The sequence below is a fragment of the Antedon bifida genome, chromosome 2 (genome assembly GCF_963402885.1).
Source record: "Antedon bifida chromosome 2, ecAntBifi1.1, whole genome shotgun sequence".
In the NCBI taxonomy this organism is placed as follows: Eukaryota; Metazoa; Echinodermata; class Crinoidea; order Comatulida; family Antedonidae; genus Antedon; species Antedon bifida.
The window spans coordinates 14,524,364-14,551,281 of NC_136227.1; the positions used below are offsets into that span (position 1 = coordinate 14,524,364).

A 26,918-nucleotide genomic window follows, 5' to 3' on the forward strand; every position below is an offset into this window, starting at 1 on the left:
ACATAAAGTGTTAACCATAAAATATAACACTGATGGTTGTCATTAATACATTCAAGTAATACCTATACCTACCTAGTATTTTCAAGGTTTCCTGAACATTTATTTTAAAATTGAAAAATCAACAACTACATAAAATGTACACACACAGTAGTTTCATTATAGTCATGATGTATTTTTTCCTATGAGGCAATTTTTAATTTCTACATTTAGCTGTTGCCGTTTCTGCATTCAGACCACCATAAATATACAGTATTATGATATTCTTTATTCAATCTGATACATTCATGTTATACATGCTTGACCTTTTTAATTAATAATTCAATCCTATACATTATCAGCACTAAACGATTAGCAATTAACTAACCTGTGATTGATGAACCTGTAGCCAGAAGAGATGCTGCTGATGCTGTTGTACCTATACAAAATGAGGATACTGGTTTTAATCAAGAATACAGCAGTATCAAGACAATATAATAGCATTCATGTTCCCACCTAATCATTCATTCATAGAAGTACTGATCTAGAAATATTATTTATAGTGTTCTTTTGTGAGTTGCCATTGAGGACAATATGAAACAATGACATCGGTTGAGACTAAAAAAATGAAGCAATCACATGGGTTGAGACTAAAACAATTGACCAATGACATGGGTTAAGATTAAAACAATTGACCAATGACATGGGTTGAGACTGAAGCAATGACATGGGTTGAGACTAAAACAATGAACCAATGGCGTGGGTTGAGACAAAAACAATGAAGCAATGACATGGGTTGAGACTAAAACAATGAACCAATGGCGTGGGTTGAGACAAAAACAATGAAGCAATGACATGGGTTGAGACTAAAACAATGAACCAATGGCGTGGGTTGAGACTAAAACAATGAACCAATGACATAGGTTGAGACTAAAACAATTGACCAATGATATGGGTTGAGACTAAAACAATGAAGCAATGACATGGGATGAGACAAAAACAATGAAGCAATGACATGGGTTGAGACTAAAACAATGAAGTAATGACATGGGTTGAGACTAAAACAATGAAGCAATGATACGGGTTGAGACAAAAACAATGAACCAATGACATGGGTTGAGACTGAAACACAATGAACCAATTTAAAATTTCTAATCTATCCTCATAGCTTAAAACAGAACGTAAATACCGTAAATCTTCTAATTGTAACCCTGGGTTATTATTCTTTGATTGTTTCTTAGGGTTACTATTAGAAGGGGGTTACTATTAGATTAGTGGGTTACTATTACTAATCTTAAATTAGGCATCTCCCATCACAACGACCGCTCGAAAGTGACCACCTCTATTGAACGACTACCGTCTCTGTTAAGGAACCGCTTCTCATCATTGGCCACATCTCGTAAGCAACCTCCTCTCTTAACAACCACAGCTATCGTCAGTGACAACTCTTTAGAGGACCACCACCTCTATTTAGAAAATGCTTCTCATAATTGACCATCTCCCTAAACAACGCCCTCTTGAAAGTGACCACCTCTATTGAACGACCACCGTCTCTGTTAAGAGATCGCTTCTCATCATTGACCACCACTCGTCAGCAACCTCCTCTCATAACGACCACACCTCTCGTCAGTGACGACCTCTTTAAAAAGAACCACCTTAAAAGAGAAGGTGGTTGTTCTATAGAGTTGGTCACTTACGAGAGGTCGTTGTGATGGAATATAGTTGATTATGAGAAGCGGTCCCCTAATAGAGAGAAAGAGGTTGTGGTACATTAAAAGAGGTGGTCACTTACAAGAGGTGTTGGTGTTAAGTGAGGTGGTTGCTTACAAGAGGTGGTCGATTATGAAAAGCGGTTCCTTAACAGAGATGGTTGCTTACGATGTGTGGTCATCTTGCTTAAGAGAGGTAGAAAGATTGATAGCCAAGTAAAGATTGATGCATTTGCACATGATTTAGACATTTTTTGTAAAATACATTTTCTACATTAGATGGCGATAGTAACTACATAAGCTGGGAGGCAATTTTCGTTTGACCGTTTCTACATTAGCCGGTGTTGATTTATATTTATTACATAAGCTGTTGGTGTTTCTACATTAGCTGGAGGTTTTACTACATTAGCGGTGAATTGTTCTACATTAACGTTTTTTTCGACATTAGCTGGCGTTTTCTACATTAGCTCAATTTTTAATGCCCCTTCATCATCCTCTCTCATTATAAACTGTGTTTCTTGGGATGTGTCCAACACATAGGAACCGTTATGTAAACTGTCCTTATAAGTACGATCAAGCTTTAGTACTGTAGCTAGTTCACCAGTGCCACAAAAGTCTATTTATATTCGCCGTTGTGGAAAATTTCTATTATGTACTTTTTGTCTGGAAAAATTAAGAATCGGTATTTTTTGCTCTTCTCGGATCGTTTTTAGGAGCGCCAGCGCAATCGAGGTTCTTTTAAATGAAGGTCTGTACAATGTTTGTAGTTGTTTTGTCTGCATTCAATGCACTTGTCACTTTCATTCTTTTACATGCAATCATACACATTTTCCTCATATCTCATTTTCATCCTAATAATTATTCTATTTAGTGTGAAGCCTTTTATCATGATATCTTTTCATTTACCTAGTTTTTTATTCTCTCCAAAAATTTTACGGTAACGTCTCATGTCCATTGCTCTGTATCCACATGGCAACACATCTTTGTCAAACTTGCGAACAACCTGCATATGAGTGTCATCACTGTTTGAACATGCACAACGGATGTACATCTTTACTTCAACACCACGTGCACCATTCTGACTCAAAACTTGCAATTCTTTTTCAAGGAAACGAAGCACCTAAAATGAGAATAAATGTTTTTACAGTTTCAAATGAGTTGTAGACAAGGAATAATAATTGAAAAGACTACAGATTCAGAATGACAATCATCAAGCAAATAAACACACATTTTAGATGCAAAACATGGCACAAATCATGTATTGTAATAAACAATTTAATGTTTCAGGTATATTTATTTAACAGAGCCTGAAATGTCTTTGAGTACTATTACTTACCTTCTTACAGACTTCACGTTGTGGATCATCATCTTTAGAAGGGCTAGCAGTGTTCATGATTGTTGTTCTCACTATTGTTGTCTGCAACACAAAAGTAAATGCATTAATACAACTCAAATAATAATAAAATCTTTGTATCGTCACAATATTACTGATCATTTGATTTTGTATGTATTAAACTACAACTATACTATTATTGTATTTCTTGTACTAAATGTAATGTGGTATATATTGGTGAAACCAAATGTAGGTTTGTAGAACATTTAGGGTCTATTAGACTTAGGACTCCTGTTACCTGTAGCCACCCATTTTGTAATAATGAGCATTCCCTTTCGGACATTACCATATCTAGTGTTAAGGTGTAATGGTTCTGAGACATCTCATAGAATTATAAAAGAAATAATGATAGTTGTATCATCACAATATTACTGATCATGATGTCATTTGATTAGAATTGTGAAAATAATATTATCATTAAAAACAAACGAAATGGTTATTCTATAGTCCTATAATGAACAATTCTGTGATTTCTTTTGTTTTCTGAAAAAAAAATCATGTTTATCTACTTATCATTATCATTATTGTGTTTGTACAAATGGGTCTTAAATTTAGCCCACAGCATTGCCATATTATATGTATGGAAGTACAATACTATTATATACAATAATGAGAGTGGAAAGTTGAATGAATGGTTTGGCCTTTTTTAACTTCTTAAGATTTTGAAAATTGATAACTATATTTGAAAAAATACTCAATATAACCAAATCCACTTACAAGACAGACCAATCGAACAGGATTGGAAGTTGAGTTGTTCTATGTTTATATATTATTTTCTAAGCTCAATTTTCAGAATGTTTTTAGAATACATAATAGTAACTATAACTAACTATAACTATATAAGTCAATCATAGTCTTTAATTTAACTTGTTTTTATATTATTGTTTTTGTTATATTTACGTGTTTAATGCAATACTTTGTAATGTTTATATTTTTTATTTTAGATTGTAAAAGGATCCCAATGGAAATAAGCTGATAAGGTTTTTGGGCTATCCTGGAAAATCTTTTATAAAAGTATTATTTGTAATGTCCGTAATTTATGTTATCACTTTGTATGTATTTTTTATGATGATTTTCCAAATAAATTCAATTCAAATCAAATCAGGCCTGCTGTAAAAACATTTGACTTGGTTTAGAAAGATTCAAAATACTTTAAAAAGAAGGACTGTTTAAAATGTTAACAAGTTCTGTATAATCATGAACCAGGAAAAATCAAATGAACTAAGGTTTTTAAAAACAAATTTGATCCTTCCACAACCATATGCATTACGTATTTTCTGTAGGCTTGTATTTATATTGTCTCAGAGTCTGCGTATTTAGAAATCTGTGGTGACGTAGTATAGGGTGTTTTTGGAATTTTTTTAAAAGTTGGCCTGTTAAGGTGCTTGTTTAAGGCAAATCGCCTTCAAAATTGTGATAACATTCTAAAACTTGACACAGTTATTCAGTGGCGATTTTAAAATCCAAAATGGCCAAAATCTGTACTGTTTGGTGTTGGATTGGATTCTTTATTATTATTTGCCACTAGATACAAACTCAATCATAAATCAAGTTTACCTGAAAATAACGGCAATTGTTTAGAGTATCTATATCTAGAATGACTAAATGATAACCATCAATATTCAGTTCTACATGCTCGTAAGATAATGTAGGCTCAACATCTTCCATTTGAAACTTCTCAATAAATTTAGTTGCAACACGTTGGAAGAGATCATCTGGTAGGTAGCCATCAAAGTCATGAAAGAGAGAAATAGCATGCTTCTCTTCATATTCAGCAGCCTTTGTATCATCACGTTGGGGTTTTAGGCGTGAAAGAACATAGAACGTTCGTCCAACATTCTATAGAAACAAAAAAGACACTGTGTAGTAGAAAGAAATTCGAAACATATACATTGCAACAAAAATCAATATTTAAAAAAATATATAAATACCTTTATACTCTTTCTTCTAAGCACTAATTGTTTCAGATGTGATAGAACACCTCGTCCAACATCCTAAAGAGAAAAAATTGGGTAGTAAATGGAAAATCCCAACAAATATATACACCAAAGGCAACACTGCTGACAACTACCCGCTGGACTACTACTACATTATATAAATATATTACATAACTTTGTGAAAAATGAAAGAAATTATAAACATGTCAATCAAATTAAAGTTTAGTTTATGACATGTATAACAACACGAGCATATGTGAAATATATTTTGAACAATGTAAGCCACAACAATATATACTCAGGTATTAAGAGCCATTGTCTGTAAAAATCAAAGATTTGGTGGCAGATGTAAAAAAATGGATTTCTCTCAAATTTTTACCATGAATAGACATTTCAATAACACATTACAACATTCATTTTAATTTTTAGCCTCCGTTGCCATGACAACGGTCAATTATCCAAATTTTGATGTTTTTGCCATTTTTCACAGATTTTCCATAGTGAAAAAGTACAAACTTGTATACTTATTTTAACCAAAAGTACTTACAGTATACAGTTTTTGTTTATAGCAGTGTAAACAACATATATTGAGTTCCATTTAATGTAGAAAAAAAAAATTTACAAAATGGAGTTTGGTTGATACCATTATTTTAAAAAGGGGTGTTTTTAAAAAATATTTTTTTTATAAAAGTATACCTCATAAACGTACCTATAACTTCCAAAGTGGTGTTTTTATATCAATGAGGTTTTGTAATTTGATAGTCAATAGGTTTGTCAACAATAATCATGAAAAAAACACTGGGGTAAATTTCGTACATAGGTTTTGTGTTGCCAGGAAAATACGAAAAATACAAAAAAATACAAACAAAATATCAACAAACAAAACACATGAAACACAATTTAAATATGGCTAATCCAATAATAAAATGTATATGTGGCTTGTCATAATGCTACTAGAGTCATAGGAATAGTTTAGATAAAATAGGAGAATGTGTTGCAAGGTTTATTTAAAATAATTGCCAGAAAAACAGTATTTTGCATTGAAATATTTAGTTGATGGAAAATAATGTTAAACTTTGAAATAATTGCGTCAATGGTTTTTATAAATTTTTACATCTATTTTGTGTAACGAGATACAGAAAGACCTCCCAAAAAATCTTACCTTGTAAATAGGTCATTTGAGGTCAAAAGGGGTCAGAATGCAAAACAGGACTGGTCCCCACTTTACTACAACTATTAATGTTTGATCAACATTTACAAGATAGTTCATAAAAATTCTCAACAATTTTCATTTTTTACCTATAGTGTTACCATAGCAACCATTTCTATGTGTAACTAAGGAAAGTAATTTTAAAAAAAAAACGTAAAAAATGGCGTTTTTATGAATAAAAAAAAATTGATTGCATTTGTAATTTTTCTCAATTTTACTTCTACTGCATTCTAATAATCTTAAAGTGATGACAAACTTGACCTTGTAAATTCATTCATTTTGAGGTCAACATTTTACCATAGTAACTGTTTCTATGCGAAAATATTTAAAAAAATAAGGGGTTTTTCGTAAATACAACACATTTTTTCTACATAGTTTTACATTTCTACTTTTTGCCAAATTTACTTTAAATACTGAATCCTAATAATCTCAGAAAGAAAGTCTTGACAAATCTGAATAAAGGTAACAAATTGACCTTTAGTGTTATCTTAAACCTGTTTACGTAACTAAGGATAATTTTTTTTAAATAAAATATGGAGTTTTCATGAAAAAAAATAATTATATTTTACATATTGAGGTCAAATGACATCAACATTTTACCTATAGTGTATTGTAGCAACTGTTTCTATACGTAACTAAGTACAATATTTTTAATATGGGGTTTCATGACTATAAACAATTGATTACATAGCTTTACTACTTTTTCCCAAATTTACTTATCTACTGAATCCCAGAAAATGTCTGACCTTGTGAAAGGGTCATTTGTTGGGTCAAATTATGTCAAAATGTATTATTTATGTTATCTTAGAACCTGTTCCTATGCGTAACTAAGGATAATTGTTTTTTTAAATACAGTTGAACCTCCCGTAAGTGGCCACCCTCGGGACCATACGGGAGGTTCTGCCGATAAAGGGCCAAAATCACGTATTATGGCTATACACAATATTCTTAACGAAACGAGCCTCTCAATTTTCCAGCTAATTGTATTATTATTTATAATCAGGTGGTTTAGTATTTTTTAGCATTTTCAGACAAATTTTAAAAGCTTTTATCATATGAAAAATGGTCGGTCAAAATCTGTGTAGTTTTCTCATCTCTTCACAGTAATGTTTTTAAAACCACTTTGAAATAAAGCTAATATATAAAGAAACATGGACCTCGAATTAGAGGTCCATGCAATAAGTATCACATTTTTCGGGTGGCCGCTTACGGGAGGTCATTTATCATACAAAAAATCTCATTTTTAGTATAAAAAGGTGCCCGCAGCTGCTTATGGGAGGTGGCCGCTTACGGTAGGTACCAAATGCACTAATTAGATAGGAAGAACAAACAGGCTTTTCAAAGTGCGTCCGTTAAGGGAGGTGGCCGCTTACGGGAGGTGCCCGCTGTAAATAAAATATGGGGTTTTCATGAATAAAAATAATCACAGAAGAAAGTCCTTATGAATATGACCTTGTAAAACGGTAATTTGAAAATGCAAATAAGGCATGCCTGCTAATAATCTACAAATTTAAATTTGTATAAGATAAGTATGAAAAATCTAAAGAATATCTCAATTTTAGTTACCATAGTAACTGTTGCTATGCATAACTAAGGGAAATTAAATAATTATCAGATAATTATTACTTTAATAATTAATACTGCATCCAACCATCACAGTAAAAAAATATAGAATTTAAAACCAATATCTAATATAAAGTGTGATATGGGGGCGCGGTGGGTGGTAGTCGAAAGTGGTGGTGGATGGGCATGTGGGATCTGCTTAGGTTAGCAAATAGAAGAAGTAAAAAAATGAAAGAGGAGCTTCAAAATAAGAGAGGAGTAATCTGTTAATATTCAAAACGATCTGATAATTTATTCAAATTTCCAGAGGATATAACCTATAAAATGACATTAAAACTGGGAATTACAGAATCTATAATTAAAAATATTGTTTTTTTTTCTCACAACACAACTAGAAGTATATAAAACATTAAGAATTTTTCTGACCAATGAGTTTCAAATCAGATAATCAAAGAAAATAAAATGTTTTTACTAATATACCATGTTTTTTTTTTATAAAAATGCCTATGTTTCTCGCAACACTGCTTGTAGATTTTTAAATTACCCCAGTATTTTATTTTAGAAATCAATTATTAAACATTAGAACTACCTATTTGTAATAAATCAGCTAAAAAAATACACCACTTTGGGCGTTATGGTGAAGTAAAGTTTAGTTGCATTTAACAATTTAAAAAAAGTGAAAAACACCCCTTTTTAAATAAATGGTATCTCTCAAAGTATGAAATCAAAAAAAAAAAAAAAATATGAAACAGGTACACAATGCATTGTTATTATGCATACACTAATTATTTTTTATAATTAAATGAACAAAACAAAAATATCGTTCATCAAAGTAGTACCAATATCCATTTTAAAAAACCTTAAAAAAGGACAAAATTTGTCAAAAACACAAATTCGGCCGTTGCCATGGAAATATATGTATGAAATAAAAAATACTTCATATTTGATTTCTCTCAACACATATATAGCCATGTGCAAAATTTGAAAGAAATCCATTTTTTTGAGTCTGCCACTATTTTTGATATTTCTTTGATTCTTACAGACAATGGCTCTTAAATAAGTTTGTAAACAATCTTAAAAGTCATGCATATTTTAAATGTGGCTTCAAATTAAAGCTTATCATTAATATAATAAGTTGGAATTTAAGTTGTGCACACTACCATTCGTAGGGTCTTCATTTGCTTTTGCGCACGCGGTCTGTTATGGTCTTAGCTCTAGAAATACTCATCAGTAGAGGGCGACATTAAAAATTCATATACAAATTTGTTTTCAGTATTTAGATTATTTTATTTTGTTTTCGGTTTGTTTTTGGTTGTTTTCGGTTGTTTATGGTTGTTTTCAGTTATTTTCCGTTGTTTTCGGTAATTAGACTGACCATAGAAACATCAATATTGAACATGGAGAATGCGAAATTCACAAACCGTGCGCGAGAAACACGTCTGTAAATTCATCAATTTAAAGGATTTATTTGTTACTTTTTCTGTGATTCTCCATCGTAAAAGTACTTATGAGGTCTAATTCTAAGGTGTGGTACATTCAAGATAAAGTTCCTTAACAAATTTGGAGTTGAAATAAAAAACAGTTGGCCTAGAAATTATTACTTTACGATGTCTATTTAGGAATTAGCTTTGTTTAAAAAATCGGTTCACCATCAAGTCTATATATTGAAGAATATGAAATCATCTACACATGCACCACAACAATATTTTATTATCCATTTTGTGGTTAAAAATTAATAGTTTACAAAATAAAATTGCGGTGTGCATGCAAATAGCAGAAGTGTTAGTCTTTTCGTAAGGTCATGCATGCCTTTGTGGTGGATCGAGTGGGTTGGACGGTCCAGGCTAGCTTTCGAAACAGTCCCGGCTGTTTTACATTAAAAACTGGACATCAGTGATTAAGGGGTCATGGTTTAACCATGTAATATATCATATTTATTGCTAATCGAGTCGAATGCAGTTTTAATGATGCACTCTTGGCATTCCATATCTGTTCGTTTGTTCATGTCGACACATTCAGTATCAAATGGCGATATTTCTGTATTTTTTCAATCAATTGTTTGCTTGCGTCTATTAAATAAGGTATGGTTTAAAGATCTTTGGCTGTGTTCGGCTTCGAGATGTTATACCACACTTAGGCCTAGGCTAGGCTATAGGGGTCGTCGGTTTCGTGTTATGGGTTGTCCAATTCTAGGTCGTCCAATTTGAGGTCGCCCGGGTCGTTGGGGTCGTCCAATTTGAGGTCATCGCTTTCTACACACCCGGTAGTTTCATGGCTTTCTCAGGTTGGAGTTGGGTTATTATCTTCATTAGGCCAATACATTGTTTGAAAAAAAGAGATTTGGGTCATTGTTATAGTCAGGTATTCAATTTCAAGCCCACCTTTTATATTTGAAAACATTTGAATATTAAGATGTTTGATTAGAAGATTAGAAAATGTTCATTTAAAATCAATCTTTTTTTAAGTTTATTAAGTTTTACAAGAACATTTTCAAAATTTGTTTCCAAGTAGTGTGGATATTGAAAGGTTAAAGAATGCAATGCTATTTCTAGTTTCAATTACCCATTTGATTTACTGTATACAGTAAGAATATATAATTACATTTTTCAATTTGTTTTTAAAAAATGAAGTAATAAAAGAAAGAAAAAAAAATTGCGACAGGTTCATGGATTAATGTGATTTGTTGGTAAACAAAAATAATAATAATCGCTAATTGTCCTAGAGGTAATTGCCCTATGTGTAGTTGTTCTAGGGAGTAATTGTCCAAATTGCAATTGTCCTAATGGACAATTGTTGGTAATTATCCTAAGGCGGTAATTGTCCAAAGGCGAGTTGTCCTAAGGGTAATAGTCCTAATAATATAGGGATATTGCCCTAATGAATGATTGTGGATAATATTCCTAAGGCGTTAGTTGTCCTATGGGTAATTGTTTTAATGGGTAGTTGCTCTAGAGGGTAGTTGTCCGAGTGAAAATTGTACATAAGTTAGTTGGCCTGATATGCACTAAAGTCAATATTTATACAGAATTTTAAAAAATACCTTTTTAGTTTTTTTTTCACACATTAACCCAAAGGTTTGCATTAGAGACACAAAGAAGTCAATCATCTCATCTGACTCATCCTTCCAAATATGCCGCAACAGTTTTTCATCTAGTTTGCCCTCGTTTAAATTACTCCAAAGTTGTTTCAAAGATAGCTTAAATAATAATAATAATTTACGTTTAATTTCATTTTGGAATGAACATCATTTGGTTTAAGGAAAGAGTGGATATAAACCCCAGGACATAATTTTCCCTACAATACAGCAACATTCATCAAACATTATCACAATGCGTCAGATTAATATTCGCCCAATGATTGAAACCACTCATAAAGTTTGCTAACCTCAAGCTCAGGATCTATAACTGTGATGATTGTTTTAAACTTGTCAACTACTCCCATCAAATCTATAACAATTTTTTCTTTGAGGATCTTGTCATCTGGGTAGAACAGAATTTCGCCGATGTCATGCAAATACTCCAGAAGCAGTTTTATATCAGTTATCTTACAACGAGCAAGTACATTATCCATCTAAAATGTCACAAATAAAGATATACGATTTCTAATAAGAAAAATGTAGCTTGTGGATATGCTTTGTAGTATATAAAACATAATACTAAATAGTTAGTATGTTAGTGAGTCTGAAACAGAAGGAGCATTGGAAACCTGTCTTTAACATAGTTTGTCATTTGGTACAAGTGTCCAACTTAAATTATACTGCTAATGTATAATTGTTGAACTTTGAATTTTTACGTAGAAAATTGCTGATAAAGTTTAAGTTCATTGACATTGACAGAAAAACACCCTGCAGGCTAGTGAGTACTGCTGCGATGATTAGGTAACTCAATGTGAGACTATATCAATTTATGTGCATATTTAAGCAAACTCATGTCATGTTCATTCCACTTTTGACTCCAACACATTTCAAACATTTTTGTTAAACAGTTAACAATTACAATTATCTTTATGTCAACAGAAAAACAGGATTTAATGTCTTTAAATATAATATGCAAATGTGATGTTGTTAACACTGATTATTAAACACATGTATTTAATTACCATTTTAAATCGACTTTTTAAGTACTGTACCCTAAACATTAAATGATTCATCACCAAACAGTTGATTAAGAAAAAAATGTGTTCTAACCTCAGAAGTTGGCAGATATAATTTGCCCTTCTTTCTTAACTGTTGTATTTCATGCAGTACTTGTAGCCACTTGATTGGCAAAATGCGGATCATCATCTGTGCTAATTTTTGTATTTGTAGAATGATTTTAGAAGCACCACTCTTTTCAAATGGGACACTGTTTTCAATGGTAAAGAGCTCTCCTTGAAACACCATGTCCCAATATAGTTTTCCTTTCATGGCTTTCCAAAGTATATTCTTTATTTCCTTCACCTAAAATAAATAACAGGGGTTTTCATATTTGAATTATAAATGCTTATATAGACTATTATGAGATATAAATTGGCCTTTTGAGGTTGTTTTTTTCACAAAATACAATGTATGTTTCAAACACATTTCATTTGCCTGCTGGTGTTTAATAATACAGATAGCTCTATATCTATAATTTGTTTGTTATATTAAAGTCCTGTAATTAATTATTCTTTTAACCTAGTTACAAAAAACAAGAGTGTCAACATTTCTGAACCATCATGGATAGATTCTCAAAAACAAATGAGTGAACAATACAAAAATTCAGAAAATAGAGAATCAATTAATCACAGACATTTTTTATCAATTATTTAATATATTTATTAATAAACAAGTTGGCTTTGATTGAATCATTTGTTAAGTAACCGTTACAGCTCTTTGATCTAAAGCATTTAATTATAATCACAGACATTTTTTATCAATTATTATTAATAAACAAGTTGGCTTTGATTGAATCATTTGTTAAGTAACCGTTACAGCTCTTTGATCTAAAGCATTTAATTATAGTCTTGTTCAACCGATCGCAAGCGCTTAGCCGTTCAAGATTCGATCATGTTATGATTGAAATTGTGTCAGATAATAAAACTGCGTCCACAAACCACTCTGTCGATGCAACCGAACATTAATATACATTCCTCTAGCCCCTCAGGTTTTATAACATGTGGGCCATATATACAGGTACAACACCGCTAAAATAGCCCAAAATAATCCAGCATTTTGGCCTCCTAGCTAGGCCTACATCTGTCAACTTAGATATTCTACTTTTCATGTCCTTGATTTATTTGTATTTACACGTTTCTCTGGCCTAATAATATAATACTAGCAGTAACCCGTGCTCCGCACTGTCTTTTCTGCCTTAATATGTGGTTACATACTTTGCATGTATAATAAAAGCGCACTCTGATAAAACTACTTTGACAAATTATCAAATAAAAACAAATTGTATCAAGAATCAAAATCAGAACTATCTTATGGCCATTGATTTTGTTATACACTGTCCCTTCACTTTAAAATATCTGTAAGCTAAAAAATGAAAGCAATACTGGATATGGAACTTTAGACTTTACTTTTGACTGTTCAGACTTTACGAAAATAAAAGACGCTAAATAAAAATTGTGCTGTGTGAATTAGTTAGATGATGTGCGCAAACACTACCGAAAGTATAAAATACTAAACTATATTATTTTGGGTGTTTTTCGTGGTGTATTCATTATTTGATAAATATAGATAAAATAAAAAAGTGGACATAAATCGAATGAATTGTTAAGTTGTTTTCATGTTCAACAATGTAACAAACCATTTGGAATCGTTTTTGTTTGTGTGTGTGGTTTTTTTTTTTATTTACATTTTTTTTTATTTCAATGGTTTTAATATTTTGCAATTTTTTTGTTTTGAGTGATTTGTTTACCTATTTGCTACCTTTGTAATTAGTGTGGTCTAGCAATATAACGATCTTGTCTGCCTTAATAATCATTTGCATGGGATGATTAAGTATTATAAAAGCGCAATACTGGATATTGCACTTTGTGCTGTGTGAAAATGAATCTAAGGTGCGCATCAGAATGTGACGTCTGTTAATCAGTCGGCAGATTAAAACATTTTAATGATAAAATATAAATATGAATTAAGTTATAGAATTAGGAATATTGGAATAATGAAACGGACTTTAAAATCAACACAAAATGTGCACTCACTACTCGAAATTAGATGATGCGCTCATCGGACACAAACTTTTATATCTGATATTTTGTGGAAACACGATTTGGAATAATTTTATTTGTGTGTGGGGGGGTGTGTGTGCTTTTTTGTTTGTTTTTTTTTTCAGTTACATTTAAAAAAATTTTTAATGGTTTTTTATATTTTGCGTTTTTTTTGCGTGAAGTTTGGTATCTTCTTTTGCCACTTTTGTAACTACATTGTGGTTTAGATTTTTTGCTTTAAGTGGAGATACTTATTATTTACACATATCGCGGATTCGAACTCGAACCTACTAAGCATTAATTTCAATGGCCACAGCGTTTTACTCACTGAGCCAAACCGTGATTTACAAAATACATTCTGTTTCGTAGTTAATTAAAACTTTTACGACACAATCATTCGATACGGCACTACTGCTATTTTTTGCCCTTTTTTATTGCTTATCCTTAAATTTCAGGAAAGTGACATAGCCTATTTTGTGCAGCCCATCAATAAACATCAGTGTGCCAAATATGGGCACCAGCCTTTTTGTATGTATCGTTGCACCTATAAAAACGATTTTATTATTTTCATAAAACTAAGGTATAGTCCATTTAGAGGTTGTTTTACTTTACAATCAGATACTTAACATGTCCATAACCAAATCGATGGCAAGGGAAAGAAAACAGTTGCAATAACTCCACCGGTACCAAGTCCTAAGTCACTGAGATTTTTTAAATATCAACTATAGTTTTTGGTTTCCTAATTCAATTTATTGATGTCCATGTTATGCTACCCTTTTGAACCCAACAGGAAGCTTGTATCTGATTGGCTATCACATACAAACAAAAGTTCACCTGCACTTGAGCAGTTTCCGATAGCTATTCACATGCTTTGAGAGCCGATCGAAAGCGGCCTGTAGTGGGTTCGCTCTCAATAGATTCCACAATTAAGCAGCTGTTCACATGATCGAGATCAACCCAAGACATGAGAATATGGTACAATTAAACCAGGGGCTGTTGAATAGATCTCCCTGATAACAATCACATTTTGTTTTCACTAAAGACGTCGCTATTCGCTGATGTTCTCGCACGTTGTTAATGCACAAAGCGCCATGAGCGCCACATGGGTGGAGGATACCGGCGCTATATAAATTTTCATTTATTATTATTATTATTATTATTATTATAAAATAGTTAACTGTACCAGGACTGATATGATGTCTTAAGTGATCTACTTGATACTTTTGTTGTGCTAATTAATACGCTGAAGTATTATACTTAGCCTACACAAGCTACATTGAAAATAATAGTAAAATGCATTGCTAATTAACAAGCTTAGGTTTTTTTTTCTTTAATTATTAGTTTCAAATAATTAAACTCTTATAGTATTCATTTATTTTTTCAATTGCAGATGACTGAATTTAAACCTGACCAATTATTTTCTAATGTTTAATAGTGGTTCAATATTAAATGTGATGTTACCCTTTGTTGTCTTTCTTGTTCAGTTTTACCAAGGCTCTCATAATGTGTACCAATCAGCAGTATCTTGTTATTTTGTCCTTTTCTTACGTTTACGAAAACTGAACGAATCCAAAACAGAATGAACTCAAGATTTGTCATTCGATGTTCATACATTTTTCCCTAAATCACAAAGAAAATGAACAAAATTTACAATTTAAATTCTTAAACAGGTAGTTTGAAAGCATTGTGGCAAATTATCTTATTATTGTGGTAATTATAGCAGCACCAATTTATATAGAAAAACAACACTATCATGGAAGTGGAAATAACAACAATATGGCATCTGCTATTTGCACAGTTTGTGTTAAGATTAAGAATAACATGAAGGAAACATTTTATTTATGTACAATTACATAAACATTTGAAATTTGTAAAAATCTACTTACAGTTGTTGGATCACGAACTTTAGCTGGGGCATTAAGACCTTCATTCAGGTTGAATACCACACATACAACAGCATAAGATACCATGAATATCTAGTAAACATAATCATAATAGTCAATATTACAAACTGTTTATACACATGTGTCAGATACTGGCACAACTGATTATTTGATACTTTTGTTTTCCTCACAAAGTGCATGTTCACCTTGGAAACATTTACAATCTTAATAATTGGTTTAATAAATAATGAATGTTTAATATTACATTCTTTCTTTGCTATCTCTCTCTGCTAATAATACATTATATTACATCAATTAATACTATTTTACTTAAAGTCTCCCAAAACTGGACACCCTTCGGCTGGCATAATATGTCTGGGTTTACAGAAATTCTGATATTCCAAATGTATTTTTAAAGGTAAAAAAGAATTTGGAACTTTTGACCTCAATTCTGGTTTTGGTTTAAGGTAATCAGAGACTAGAGACTAAGTTGACTGTATTCAAATTAAATGAAGAATAAAATAATTTATAATATTGTAATAATAATAATAATTGTATTTTATATCTGATACTGACATATTGTACTATATTAGATCCACATTTTTGTAATACCTTGGAGGAAGATTATAGATTCTTAACTTCAAATCAAGTGAGCAAACATTTTGATTTCAGTGCTGATATTGTAACAAGGCCAAAAGACAAAGTATACACTGAAACTAACACAACCTCAGAAGAAGGCATGTATATTGAATATTGACGGCAAAACTAATCTCTATTAATAAAAATTAAATACACCAATAAAATTTACCCGTTGTATCACATGGTAAATTGGTTGACCACCAAAGTCCCAGATATTCATAACAAACTTGTTGCTATCCACTTTAGAGTCACCACCTTCTCTTGCAGAGCGAAGTTTGCTTACAAATTTGTTCCTGAACCCTTTAGGAATTTCTGGTTTTTCTTCATACACTGGTTCTGTTGTGATAAAATATATAACACATACAACAACTTGCATTAGGTCTCATATGTGATTAACAACTATAACTTTTTTATTTAAAGAAAAAGTATTTTCAATGCAATATTTAAGTATTCTAAACCTTATCCTTTCCAATCAATAGTTTAGTGATGAGTTTATTTAACCACATTGTACTGCAAGTTGAATAGATAACACAGCAGTGTCATACAATATACAAATATTAGTATTAACTGTCAAAGTAACTTGCAAGATAATATATGTTCATTAGCAGACACTGATGATTATGATTAAATTTCCGCTCCTTTAATCATTTCAATATTTAGCACTTTAGTCTTTATTTCTGATATCATTAATATGTATGAACAGCAAAATCAAACACATTTCAAAATAAATATTTACCCTCTTTTTGTGGGCTTGGCATTGGATTTGTTCTTTTTGATGTTTCACCAGATTTGGCTTCCTGTTTTGATGTTGATGCTTCTGTGGGGTTTTTCTCTTTCTCAGGTCTACTTTCTTAAAAATGTGGTAATATAATTAAAGATGCTACCTTGTTATAAATAGCATAATGTATTAACATTTATCATTATGCTTTATAATCAAATTAACTTGGCAAGAACAAAGGTTAGTGTAATGAATCATTTGTTGCCGATTCCAACCTGATCCAATTTGCCATCATTATTATAATATGTGTATCTTTTGCATTCTCTATTTGAATTCAAATGTCACAGAAGTAATCACAGCAAAATGTTGTATAAACCTCTCTTTTATCCACTTCTATATTAAATTTATTTAAAAAAATCTCTTTTGTACCAATTTTATATTGACTGGTATTTTGTGCCTTTTATATTTATACTTTTAAATTTATTTTACAGCAGATTACTGAATTGAATTTCATTAAAATCTTTTACCAGATTTTGTTTCCTGCTTTGATGGTCCTGCTCTTGGTGTGTATCCTTTTGTATGGCGTGGACTTTTCAACATTTGTTTAACTGTGACATCAGTGACGGCATCCTGATACATGTCTAAAGCTTTTAAATTAAAAAATGTTAATAAAATCATGTATATATTATTTTATTTCTTACACTGTTACATTGGTTTTTAAAAGCATAGAAAGTTTGAAACCATTTTTATGATGTTGTTGCAATAATTTAAAAACTAGTTTATCCTCAAATTGAATTTAAATAACGTGTATGTTTATATGGTAGTGGTTTTCTCCATGCATTTATGAAATATCAAAGTCATTTGTGTGCAAGAACTAGTCGCAAATTTTCACCCAAATATTAAACCTAGAGTGTCTATTAAATTGATTTACAATGACATGATATAAGAACAACAATTATTTGGTAAAAAAAATAAAAAACAAGTTGTGACATGACAGTGCATGAGTCAGGGGTGAATTTTAAATTTGGAGTGGAGTTGTGGCTTGGTAGTTATGGTGCCTGGCTACCAATTGAAGGGTCCTGGGTTCAAGCCTGTCACATGCCAGGATTTTTTCTAATGACAAATTACAACTCCACTCCCAAAGACTTGTAATAAGACTTTGTTTATGTAGAGCATCTTGTGTATGTTTGTCTTGTGAACATGATTGCTACCTTTAAGAAAAATAGTGAAATAATTCGCTATGGTTATCTTTGGCAATTTGCCTAAATAATTATAAAAAATAAATTAAAAAATATAAATAAATCATCTATTTTGGTTGCAGCATATATCTGAATAAAGTGAATACTTACAAATATCCTGCGTTGTTTCTTTCAACATTTCTTTGTTACTGGCATTTGGTGTACACACCGTTGTTTTCACCATTGCATCTGTTATTATATGCAATGGATTAAACCTATGACAAAATGACATTATATAATTCAGAAAAGAATGTTTGCATTAATAATAAAACAGAAAATAATTTGATGGTATACTGCAATGACATTGTTTTTACGTTGCATTAAAATCTTATTTTAAACCCTCAACATACCAAGAACACTAAAGGGCCAAATATTTTAAAAACAATTTTAATAGTAAATTTTAATCAACTATATTCTTACTCTTTTACATTGTGATATTTAGATTATTTATATTTAGATTATGAGGATCCCAATAAAAACAAGATATTTAAGCTATTTTGGCTAGCTATGTGTATGGGTGACCGGAATACAAGCTTTACTTTGATGGTCACTCTCATCAATATTTGCTATGTATTTTGATATTATTTTATGGTGAAATAAATTAAAACTATTTAGGAAAAATGTTTCAAATGTCTTATTCTTGTAATTATACAGTAACAACTGTATGTAACAGTTTAAGTGGTTAAATGTAATAGTTGTAATTGATATAAAGTATGCTTACTGTTTTCTTAAAAGAGAATTGATAGTAGAAGTTTTTCCAACATTCTCAAGTCCTACAAAAATAGTTCTTCCTTGATTAAACTCTGTTTGTCCTTCTTCAAGTGCATTTTGAAATGCTTTCACCGCATCAGGTCCTCGTGCCAATATCTCCTCTGGAACATGCACATCTTAAAAACAAAATATAAGGTACAATAATTATTGTATAACTTCCTGATTGTTTGTATACTACTGGATAGCAATTAATACTCTTTATAAAATTGAACAGTTTAATATGCACTAAGAATGTCTTATGAATACCTCAATCATTACTTGAAATAAATTATGGTCATAATAGCAGAGTACAAAGATTAAGGTATACTCTATATAGAATAAAATACTTCAGCAATTCGTCACAAAAAACAGATGACTGATTTTCATCAAATGCAACAATTGGTTTGATAAATATGTGGTACTAATAAGGTATATGCCAACACTTAAGCTTATAAGCCGATGCTCACAAATGCTACCAAAATTTAGATGTAGACATTTCTGCATATTCAAAAGTTTTTTCATTTATTATTATAAACCCACAGAATATTGTTACAAAGCCTTTAAGAACCTTATAAATGAGAGAGTTCAGTTATTCTGAAGGCTATCTTACGGTTTTATTTACTTACTTTCAATTTTATCAGCCACATCTTTTTCCTCAGCTTTCCTGAGAGCTGCAACAAGTTCTGAACGCATGGACTTCTTAGTAACCTTACCTGCCCATGCGTTCAACATGTTATAAGTCCTTTGAGCAGTGTTTTTATGTGGTAGTTTCAATGAATTTATATCTTCTTGTGTCATTCCAAGATTAACTGCTATTAGTTCCCATTTATTGTAGGCATTATTGGCAATGTAAAATAATTCTTTGGTTGTAATATCTAAATAAAATAAGATATATATATTATACTGTTTATAAAATATTCTAATAAATCCTAAAATATTAGTATTTTGTTAGTTTGATTGGCACCTACCCTTCTCAATTTCTAGATCTAAATTACCCAAATGTAATTTTGTGAAATGTTATAAAACTTTGTCTATAGTTGTTTTATAATTTGTAATCAAAATAATAGTTCAATCACACTAAACTCCTTTTTATTTCTTAAATGTAAAAGAACATTTAAATCATTTTTCCAGTTTATGTTTTATATATTGTGAGAATATCAAACTTCTCCATAGCAAATAGAACATAAAAGATATCTAATGTTATAGACCCAGATTAATTTTTTAATTCCTTTTTTTATTGGAAACAATAGCCCTATTGAGAGGCATAGAAATTGAAGAATATTCATACCTGACGATGTCATTTCGATGTAAGGTAAAGGTCCACCTAAACAAGTAAAATGAATGTGTATATCAAGCTTTTTAGTACAGAATTACATATTGGAAATAATGTAGGATATAAAGGGCAAACATATTTTTAAATTACCTTTGGGACCAACATATATAGATATTTATAACAGAATTAGTAACACACAAAATGGAAGAAAAGATAAAATGCACAACTGAAACCGTTACACATTGGCATGCCATGAAGTACCGTACGCCTTGTGTTAGATAACAAACCTAACGCTGCGAGTCTGAACATACCCTGTGCCAACAGTATTTGAGATGAGCTGCTATTTGAATCAATCAACTTTTTTTATTATAAATCAATTTTTTTATTTGTTTGATTATAGGACTGACAACATATACTACAGGATAAAAATTGATCATTAACTCTATTTTTAGAAGTTCATTCTTTTATTTGAGGCACAAAGTGTTTTTTAACTTACCATTCAAAATTGCAAGTATTTCTTTTTTCTTCTGTTCACCATCGTATTTATCGCACACATTTTCATTATAGATATCAAATGTGGACTTTCCATTCTGACAACCAAAGTGTTTGTGATTTAAAATAACAATATTAGCAATTCTAGTTATAAGCATAAGTTATGATAAATCCTTCAGCTACTATACTCTTTTTAAAAAAATTTAAAAATTCAGCCTATTTTCATAATTTGCAAGAATTAAAATACTAAACCAAAAGTAAGCCAAACTAAATAATACTAATAGATAAATATAATAAATAAATCAAATTATGACAGACTAAATAAATATATTTCATAATAGTTATGCAAATTCTAGATATTTCAAATAATTTCAATAACTTTACTATTGGACATATCTTGGAAAAAATATGCCACTGGACTAAATCTACTTCCACTCAGTGCGATTTTATGCATTAATATCACTAAACCCATTTTCCACGATATTTTTGCCAGGGTGCCGGACACGTTAATCCAAAGCACGATGTGAAATCAGCTGAAATAAAATATTTATGGGGTATTTTTTTCCCAAAATAATTTCATAAACCATATAATAACCACACATGCCATTAGATTTAAACTAATTAAATACATGCTCTGAAAGAATTTGACCCAAAAAATCATTTTTGGTCTAAATCATCTTACTAAAATAGTTCAAAAGTAACCTGCATCTGAAATAAATGTTAATGATGAGCAACTGAGAAGATAAATTTAATATCAAATGATATGTCAACAACTATAATCTAAAGAAATATAGAACAAATACTTATGTAGTTTCAATATTTATATTATATGTATTTAATTATATAACATATACTTCAGTATACAGTTAAATATGAAACTAAAAGTAAAAATAATGGAAGCATGCTGTTTAAACAATTCAATTTAGATTTACAATTTAACAATACAATGTGAATACTGTAATGGAAAAATAAAAAAGAAATGTTAATAACTATAAATATATACTATATTCATTTTAATATTTCTGTATAATCATTCCATCAAACAAATATACTGTACATGTGAGGAGGTGGATGGGCAATAGACTGCTCGAGGGTCAGACAAGAAGAAAATAGCCTGTAATATTTTCAATGATAATTCTCCTGAGGAAGATCAAAGCATATTGATCATACTTTTTTTCAGAACTTATAAACATGGTGTACCGCAAACTTGATATCAACAGATAATAATAAACCTTTTTGTTTCTATTTGTTATATTTTATATAACTTTAAAAAAAAAAGAATAGAACTAAACTTTATTATTAAAATAATTGCATTGCAGTACTTAATAACAAACTAACCTTATTTTTCTTGCTAATGTCCATACGTCCTTCCTGTATGAAGAACACAAAGGCATTTTTGTGCTCTTCATAAGTAAGCTTTGCTCGAGCAATTATATGCAGAGCATTGTCTCCATTCTTGAAAAAAGTGAAAAAAAAAAACAAAGTGCACAAGCTGTACTAATACTGTGAATATTATATTTTGATTGTACATACAACCCTTTAGTAAAAACTCTCCAATTTCATTTACGAAACATGGATGATTTATAAATGATGTGATCAAAACCTACTGAATGTTTACCATTACTTATCTATCATTTGATTGATTATATTGATTGATTATATTTACTGAATACAAAAAGAGCATATTTATTTAGCGAGATATCTGGAGAGAAAAAAACCTTTTTATTTAAAGGACATATTTCTTTAGTGAAATTTCAATATACTTTGCAAATTGCAGACAATAAAAATGGTATATTTAGATCAGTTCTAATACTTTATGATTGATTCACCTTAGAATTTTATTCATTAATGCTAATATAAAAGCTTCTTGTCAGCTTTTAAAACTATTTTACATCAAATCTCTTTGAATCAAAAGATAAAATATTTGGTTTTACCTCAATATCTCTATGGTTTTATATACTTTTTGCTTTAAGATTCTATAAATAGGTTGGTGAATTTACAGTGGAATCAATAATACCTACAATAATATCATGGCACCAGCCAGGTACAGATATAGGAAGTTTGCATAGAGTGTGGTACACAAATAGAATGCACTAATTTGAGGATAATAAATATAGGCCTAAAGAACATTTAACATTCAGGATTAAATGGTGGTAGTTGATCAACTTGGATTATAATATGGTAAAAAAAAATCCAGATTATTTTGTCCTAGTCATGGAGCGAAAGGGTGAGGGGGTAGGTGCATCAAATAGTATAATCCTCACAGTATTGTGTAATACCTGCATACACTGTGATATTTACAATACGATACAATAATACATACATAATTATATAAAATTAATAGATATACTATGTATACAACTTACTTTGTTTTGCTGGTTCACATTAGAACCAGCATCAACTAATATCATACAGCATGCAGTTTGACCATTGGCTGCAGCTCTCAAGAGTGGTGAATATCCATCCTAAAAAAATAGATTATAATATGTCATACAACAAACCTCTTTAGCAATGCACAGTAGAAGCATGACCATTAATAATTGTGGTGTAATTAAAAATAGTTTTTAATATATATATAGTGTTGATTATTTAATTCAATCATGATCATAATAAAAGGTTTACACAGTGAAGATATACTATTGAATATTTTGAATGTTAAATGTTCTTTAGGCCTATATTTATTATTTTTTCAAAAATAAACATCGATATTTTAATGTTTATTGTGCAAACATGATGTTTTTCACCGCTATTATATTGTAACTATCTATATATTTCGGTATTAATATGTTATAAGTAGTAGTATAAATAATCAAAACACATATGACCATTGTAAAACTTTTGATGAAGTTTTATAAATTGCATTTACACACAACACAAATAGGTTAAGGTTTCCAAGTTTATTCAGAGTATACATATTTAACAATACATAATATTTATTTCTACTGATACTGTACAAGCAATGCTAAATACTACTAAAGCTTAATAATAAACTACATTTTGGCCTCTTGGGGGCTACCACTCATATGACATCGCTGTATTAAAGGTCCAGTGTGTTGTCACAGGAGCCAGTAAATCAAATGGTTGTTATTAAGTATATCAGTAAGGATGTAAGTGACATCGTTAGGTAAATTGTGGAATTATACCAGCCAAATGAGCGAATAAAATGAGTAGAAGCCCCCAAAGACAGTATTTTATTTATTGTTGCTATTATGGATGAGACCGGAGACATGGAGGGTATTCGTGGAACATGCGCTCCCCTAGGGAGGCCAAGATAATTGGATGAAGATCCAATGGAAAGGAAAGCGCTCCCCTAGCCGAACATGTGTATTTGGATGAAGATCCCTTTTTTTCTTTTTTTTTGATACATGAAGCAGTGGCAGGGAGGCCTGGAGAATTGGATGAAGATCCAATGGGAAGATAAGCGCTCCCCTAGTTGAACATGTGTATTTGGATGAAGATCCATTTTTTTTTTTTTTTCAACATGAAGCAACAGCAGGGAGGCCATGATAATTGGATGAAGATGAAGCATGACCATTAATAATTGTGTATAATTAAATATATTTTTAAATATATATATTGTTAGATTATTTAATTCAATCATGATCATAATAAAAAGTTTACACAGTGAAGATATAATATTGAATATTTTTAATGTTAAATGTTCTTTAGGCCTATATTTATTATTTTTTCAAAAATAAACATATTTGAATGTTTATTGTGCAAACATGATGTTTTTCACCGCTATTATATTGTAACTATCTATATATTTTGGTATTAATATGTTATAAGTAATATAAATAATCAAAACACATATGACCATTGTAAAACTTTTGATGAAGTTTTATAAATTGCACTAAATGAATCAACTAAGTATTAAATAGGCTGTGTACATCATAAGTTAACAGTTTTTAGTCTAATTGAGCTTTATACTGTAGCTCCATGATTTGGTAGACTGCAATTGTATTTTAAGAACAGCACAAAAATATAAATACAATTGAAAGTTTTTAATGTAAATGATTTTAATTAATTTACATTGTCAGATCTCACTCTGAATACATTTAACCATTTCACATTAACATCAGTGTGGTAAAAGACCTACTTGACAAACAATAAATTATATGGACACATTTATTATTAAAAACTCATTATAATCCAGCATTTGATATTATTGAGGAAGGTTTTCATTTAATTTTCTCCCTGTTACCTTATTCAAGCTGTGACAATTGTATTTATCATGGCTCTGCACAACCATGAACAAACATCAGAATGGTTATCAATATTATAATTATTAATAAAGGACAAAATAAAATCTGATCCCATCATAATGCACTTTTATATGATGATCTAGCAAACTCAAGTAGAATAATATAGGTGGTTTCTTGGGTCTTGTGCCTTGTGTTGGAAGGCATTGGATAATAAGACACAAAAAGGTGTACAACTGGTGTCTTTAGCTGTGATTGACAAGCTGCACTATCATAGACGGGTAGATGTTATTGTGTATTAAATAGTTTAAAAAAGAGATGATAGCATTCGGTTTATTCTATTAAAAAAAGTTGTAGGTTATATAGGTTATACGATAATGTTACTATTGTAGTTTTAATGGAATGAAACTATGTTATGGAATGAATCTACAAAGGCATAGTATTATTCGCTGTTTAAACACTGTATTCATGTTGGATAAGGTATTCAGATTAAAGCCCCCTTCCCTACGTTTTTTAGATCTAATTTAAGATCACAAACTATATTTAATGTAAAAATAATACTATATGGTCCTATTGCGATAACTTTTTTCGTCTTTAAACGGTTAAAAATGTGAAAAATAAGTCGAATCTAATAATTATAGCGGCCCGCTATAAATCCCAAAATGCATTGCGCGCGGATTGATATTTTTGTTTTTCACCTGTAATTCGCCCACTTTTCGATCAACTTTTCAGCGAAAATACCGGGTTTTCCCCAATTTGTATCAACGGAGTCTGGCAAAAATAGAAAGACAATTAATGCAGCAACTATACAACGTCAGGCTAGGTATATAGCTAGCGTACGATGTTCGTACGTTACTAAGACCGTCCACGAGAGGTCGATCTCCGCGAGCTACTTAGGTAGTGCATTGTTTCTCACTTTTTATCATAATTTACCATAAAACGTACATTTAAGACAAGGAATGACATGGTTTTATGTTTTTAAAGTGATATTATTGTATTATTTTCCAAAAAACGTCCAAAATTGCAGGGAAGGCATGTAGGCATGTTAAGGTGCATATTTTAGGCAAATGCTTCAAATTGTGATAACATTTTGAAACTTTGCACAGTTATTCATTAGGGTGTCAAAAACATGAAATGGAAGGGTTGCACAAAATTTGGTGAGGGGAAAGCCGCCATTTTGGATTTCAAAATGGCGGACCCCAAATGTTCACTTTTCAGGTATATCTCTTCTGAAGAGGCACCTAGAGTTCTGATTTTAGGTGCAAATTATATGGTAGTGGGGTCAACAAACATATTGGTATAACTAACATTTTGATTGCATGGCGGTCATGTTAGATTTCAAAATGGCGGACCCCAAATGTTCACTTTTCATGTATATCTCTTCTAAAGAGGCACCTAGAGTTCTGATTTTAGGTGCAAATTATATGGTAGTGGGGTCACCAAACATATTGGTATAACTAACATTTTGATTGCATGGCGGCCATGTTGGATTTCAAAATGGCGGACCCCAAATTTTCACTTTTCAGGTATATCTCTGCTAAAAAGGTACACAGAGTTCTGATTTTAGGTGCAAATTATATGGTAATGGGTCACCAAACATATTGGTATTTAACTAACATTTTGATTGCATGGCGGCCATTTTGAATTTCAAAATGGCGAACTCAAAATGTTTCAGTACGGTACATAAACTAATTTTAGGTACAAAGTATAATATGGTATTGAGGTCAACAAACATATTGGTATAACGTCTTTGTTTGCATG

The 26,918-nt window shown here is 30.8% G+C and overlaps 2 protein-coding genes and 2 long non-coding RNA genes across 5 annotated transcripts in view; 1 reads left to right on the plus strand and 3 right to left on the minus strand.

The window, feature by feature from the left end:
* LOC144835198 (uncharacterized) overlaps positions 1-26,918 on the plus strand; it is a 329,884-nt gene that overhangs the window by 143,483 nt on the left and 159,483 nt on the right. The window lies entirely within an intron of this gene.
* LOC144858920 (uncharacterized) lies at positions 2,983-6,338 on the minus strand. The gene is made up of 4 exons (XM_078715068.1): positions 6,327-6,338; positions 5,010-5,072; positions 4,636-4,917; positions 2,983-3,102 (listed from the first exon to the last, which is right to left on the minus strand). Exons 1-4 carry the CDS (start codon positions 6,336-6,338, stop codon positions 2,983-2,985), a joined length of 477 nt encoding a protein of 158 aa, XP_078571194.1.
* On the minus strand, positions 11,128-15,932 carry LOC144858924 (uncharacterized). Its single transcript, XM_078715074.1, has 4 exons — positions 15,849-15,932; positions 15,424-15,582; positions 11,975-12,226; positions 11,128-11,358 (listed from the first exon to the last, which is right to left on the minus strand). Exons 1-4 carry the CDS (start codon positions 15,930-15,932, stop codon positions 11,128-11,130), a joined length of 726 nt encoding a protein of 241 aa, XP_078571200.1.
* The window catches only part of LOC144835189 (uncharacterized), a 164,352-nt gene continuing 153,848 nt past the window's right edge, over positions 16,415-26,918 (minus strand). The window contains exon 2 of the long non-coding RNA XR_013611052.1: positions 16,415-16,820. This is a non-coding gene — a long non-coding RNA (uncharacterized LOC144835189). The remainder of the gene's footprint in view (positions 16,821-26,918) is intronic.

What these genes read in the sequence shown, in the direction of transcription:
- LOC144858920 (XM_078715068.1), bottom strand. An exon ending in TTAGAAGAAAGAGTATAAAG is followed by an intron (nt 4,918 to 5,009) that starts GTATTTATATAT and finishes TTGTTTCTATAG; the next exon opens with AATGTTGGACGAACGTTCTA. An exon ending in ACAATTGCCGTTATTTTCAG is followed by an intron (nt 3,103 to 4,635) that starts GTAAACTTGATT and finishes TTTGTGTTGCAG; the next exon opens with ACAACAATAGTGAGAACAAC.
- LOC144858924 (XM_078715074.1), bottom strand. Translation starts at nt 15,932, where the DNA reads ATGGTATCTTATGCTGTTGTATGTGTGGTATTCAACCTGAATGAAGGT. An exon ending in AAGTTCGTGATCCAACAACT is followed by an intron (nt 15,583 to 15,848) that starts GTAAGTAGATTT and finishes TTTGTGATTTAG; the next exon opens with GGAAAAATGTATGAACATCG. An exon ending in AACAAGAAAGACAACAAAGG is followed by an intron (nt 12,227 to 15,423) that starts GTAACATCACAT and finishes TATTTATTTTAG; the next exon opens with GTGAAGGAAATAAAGAATAT.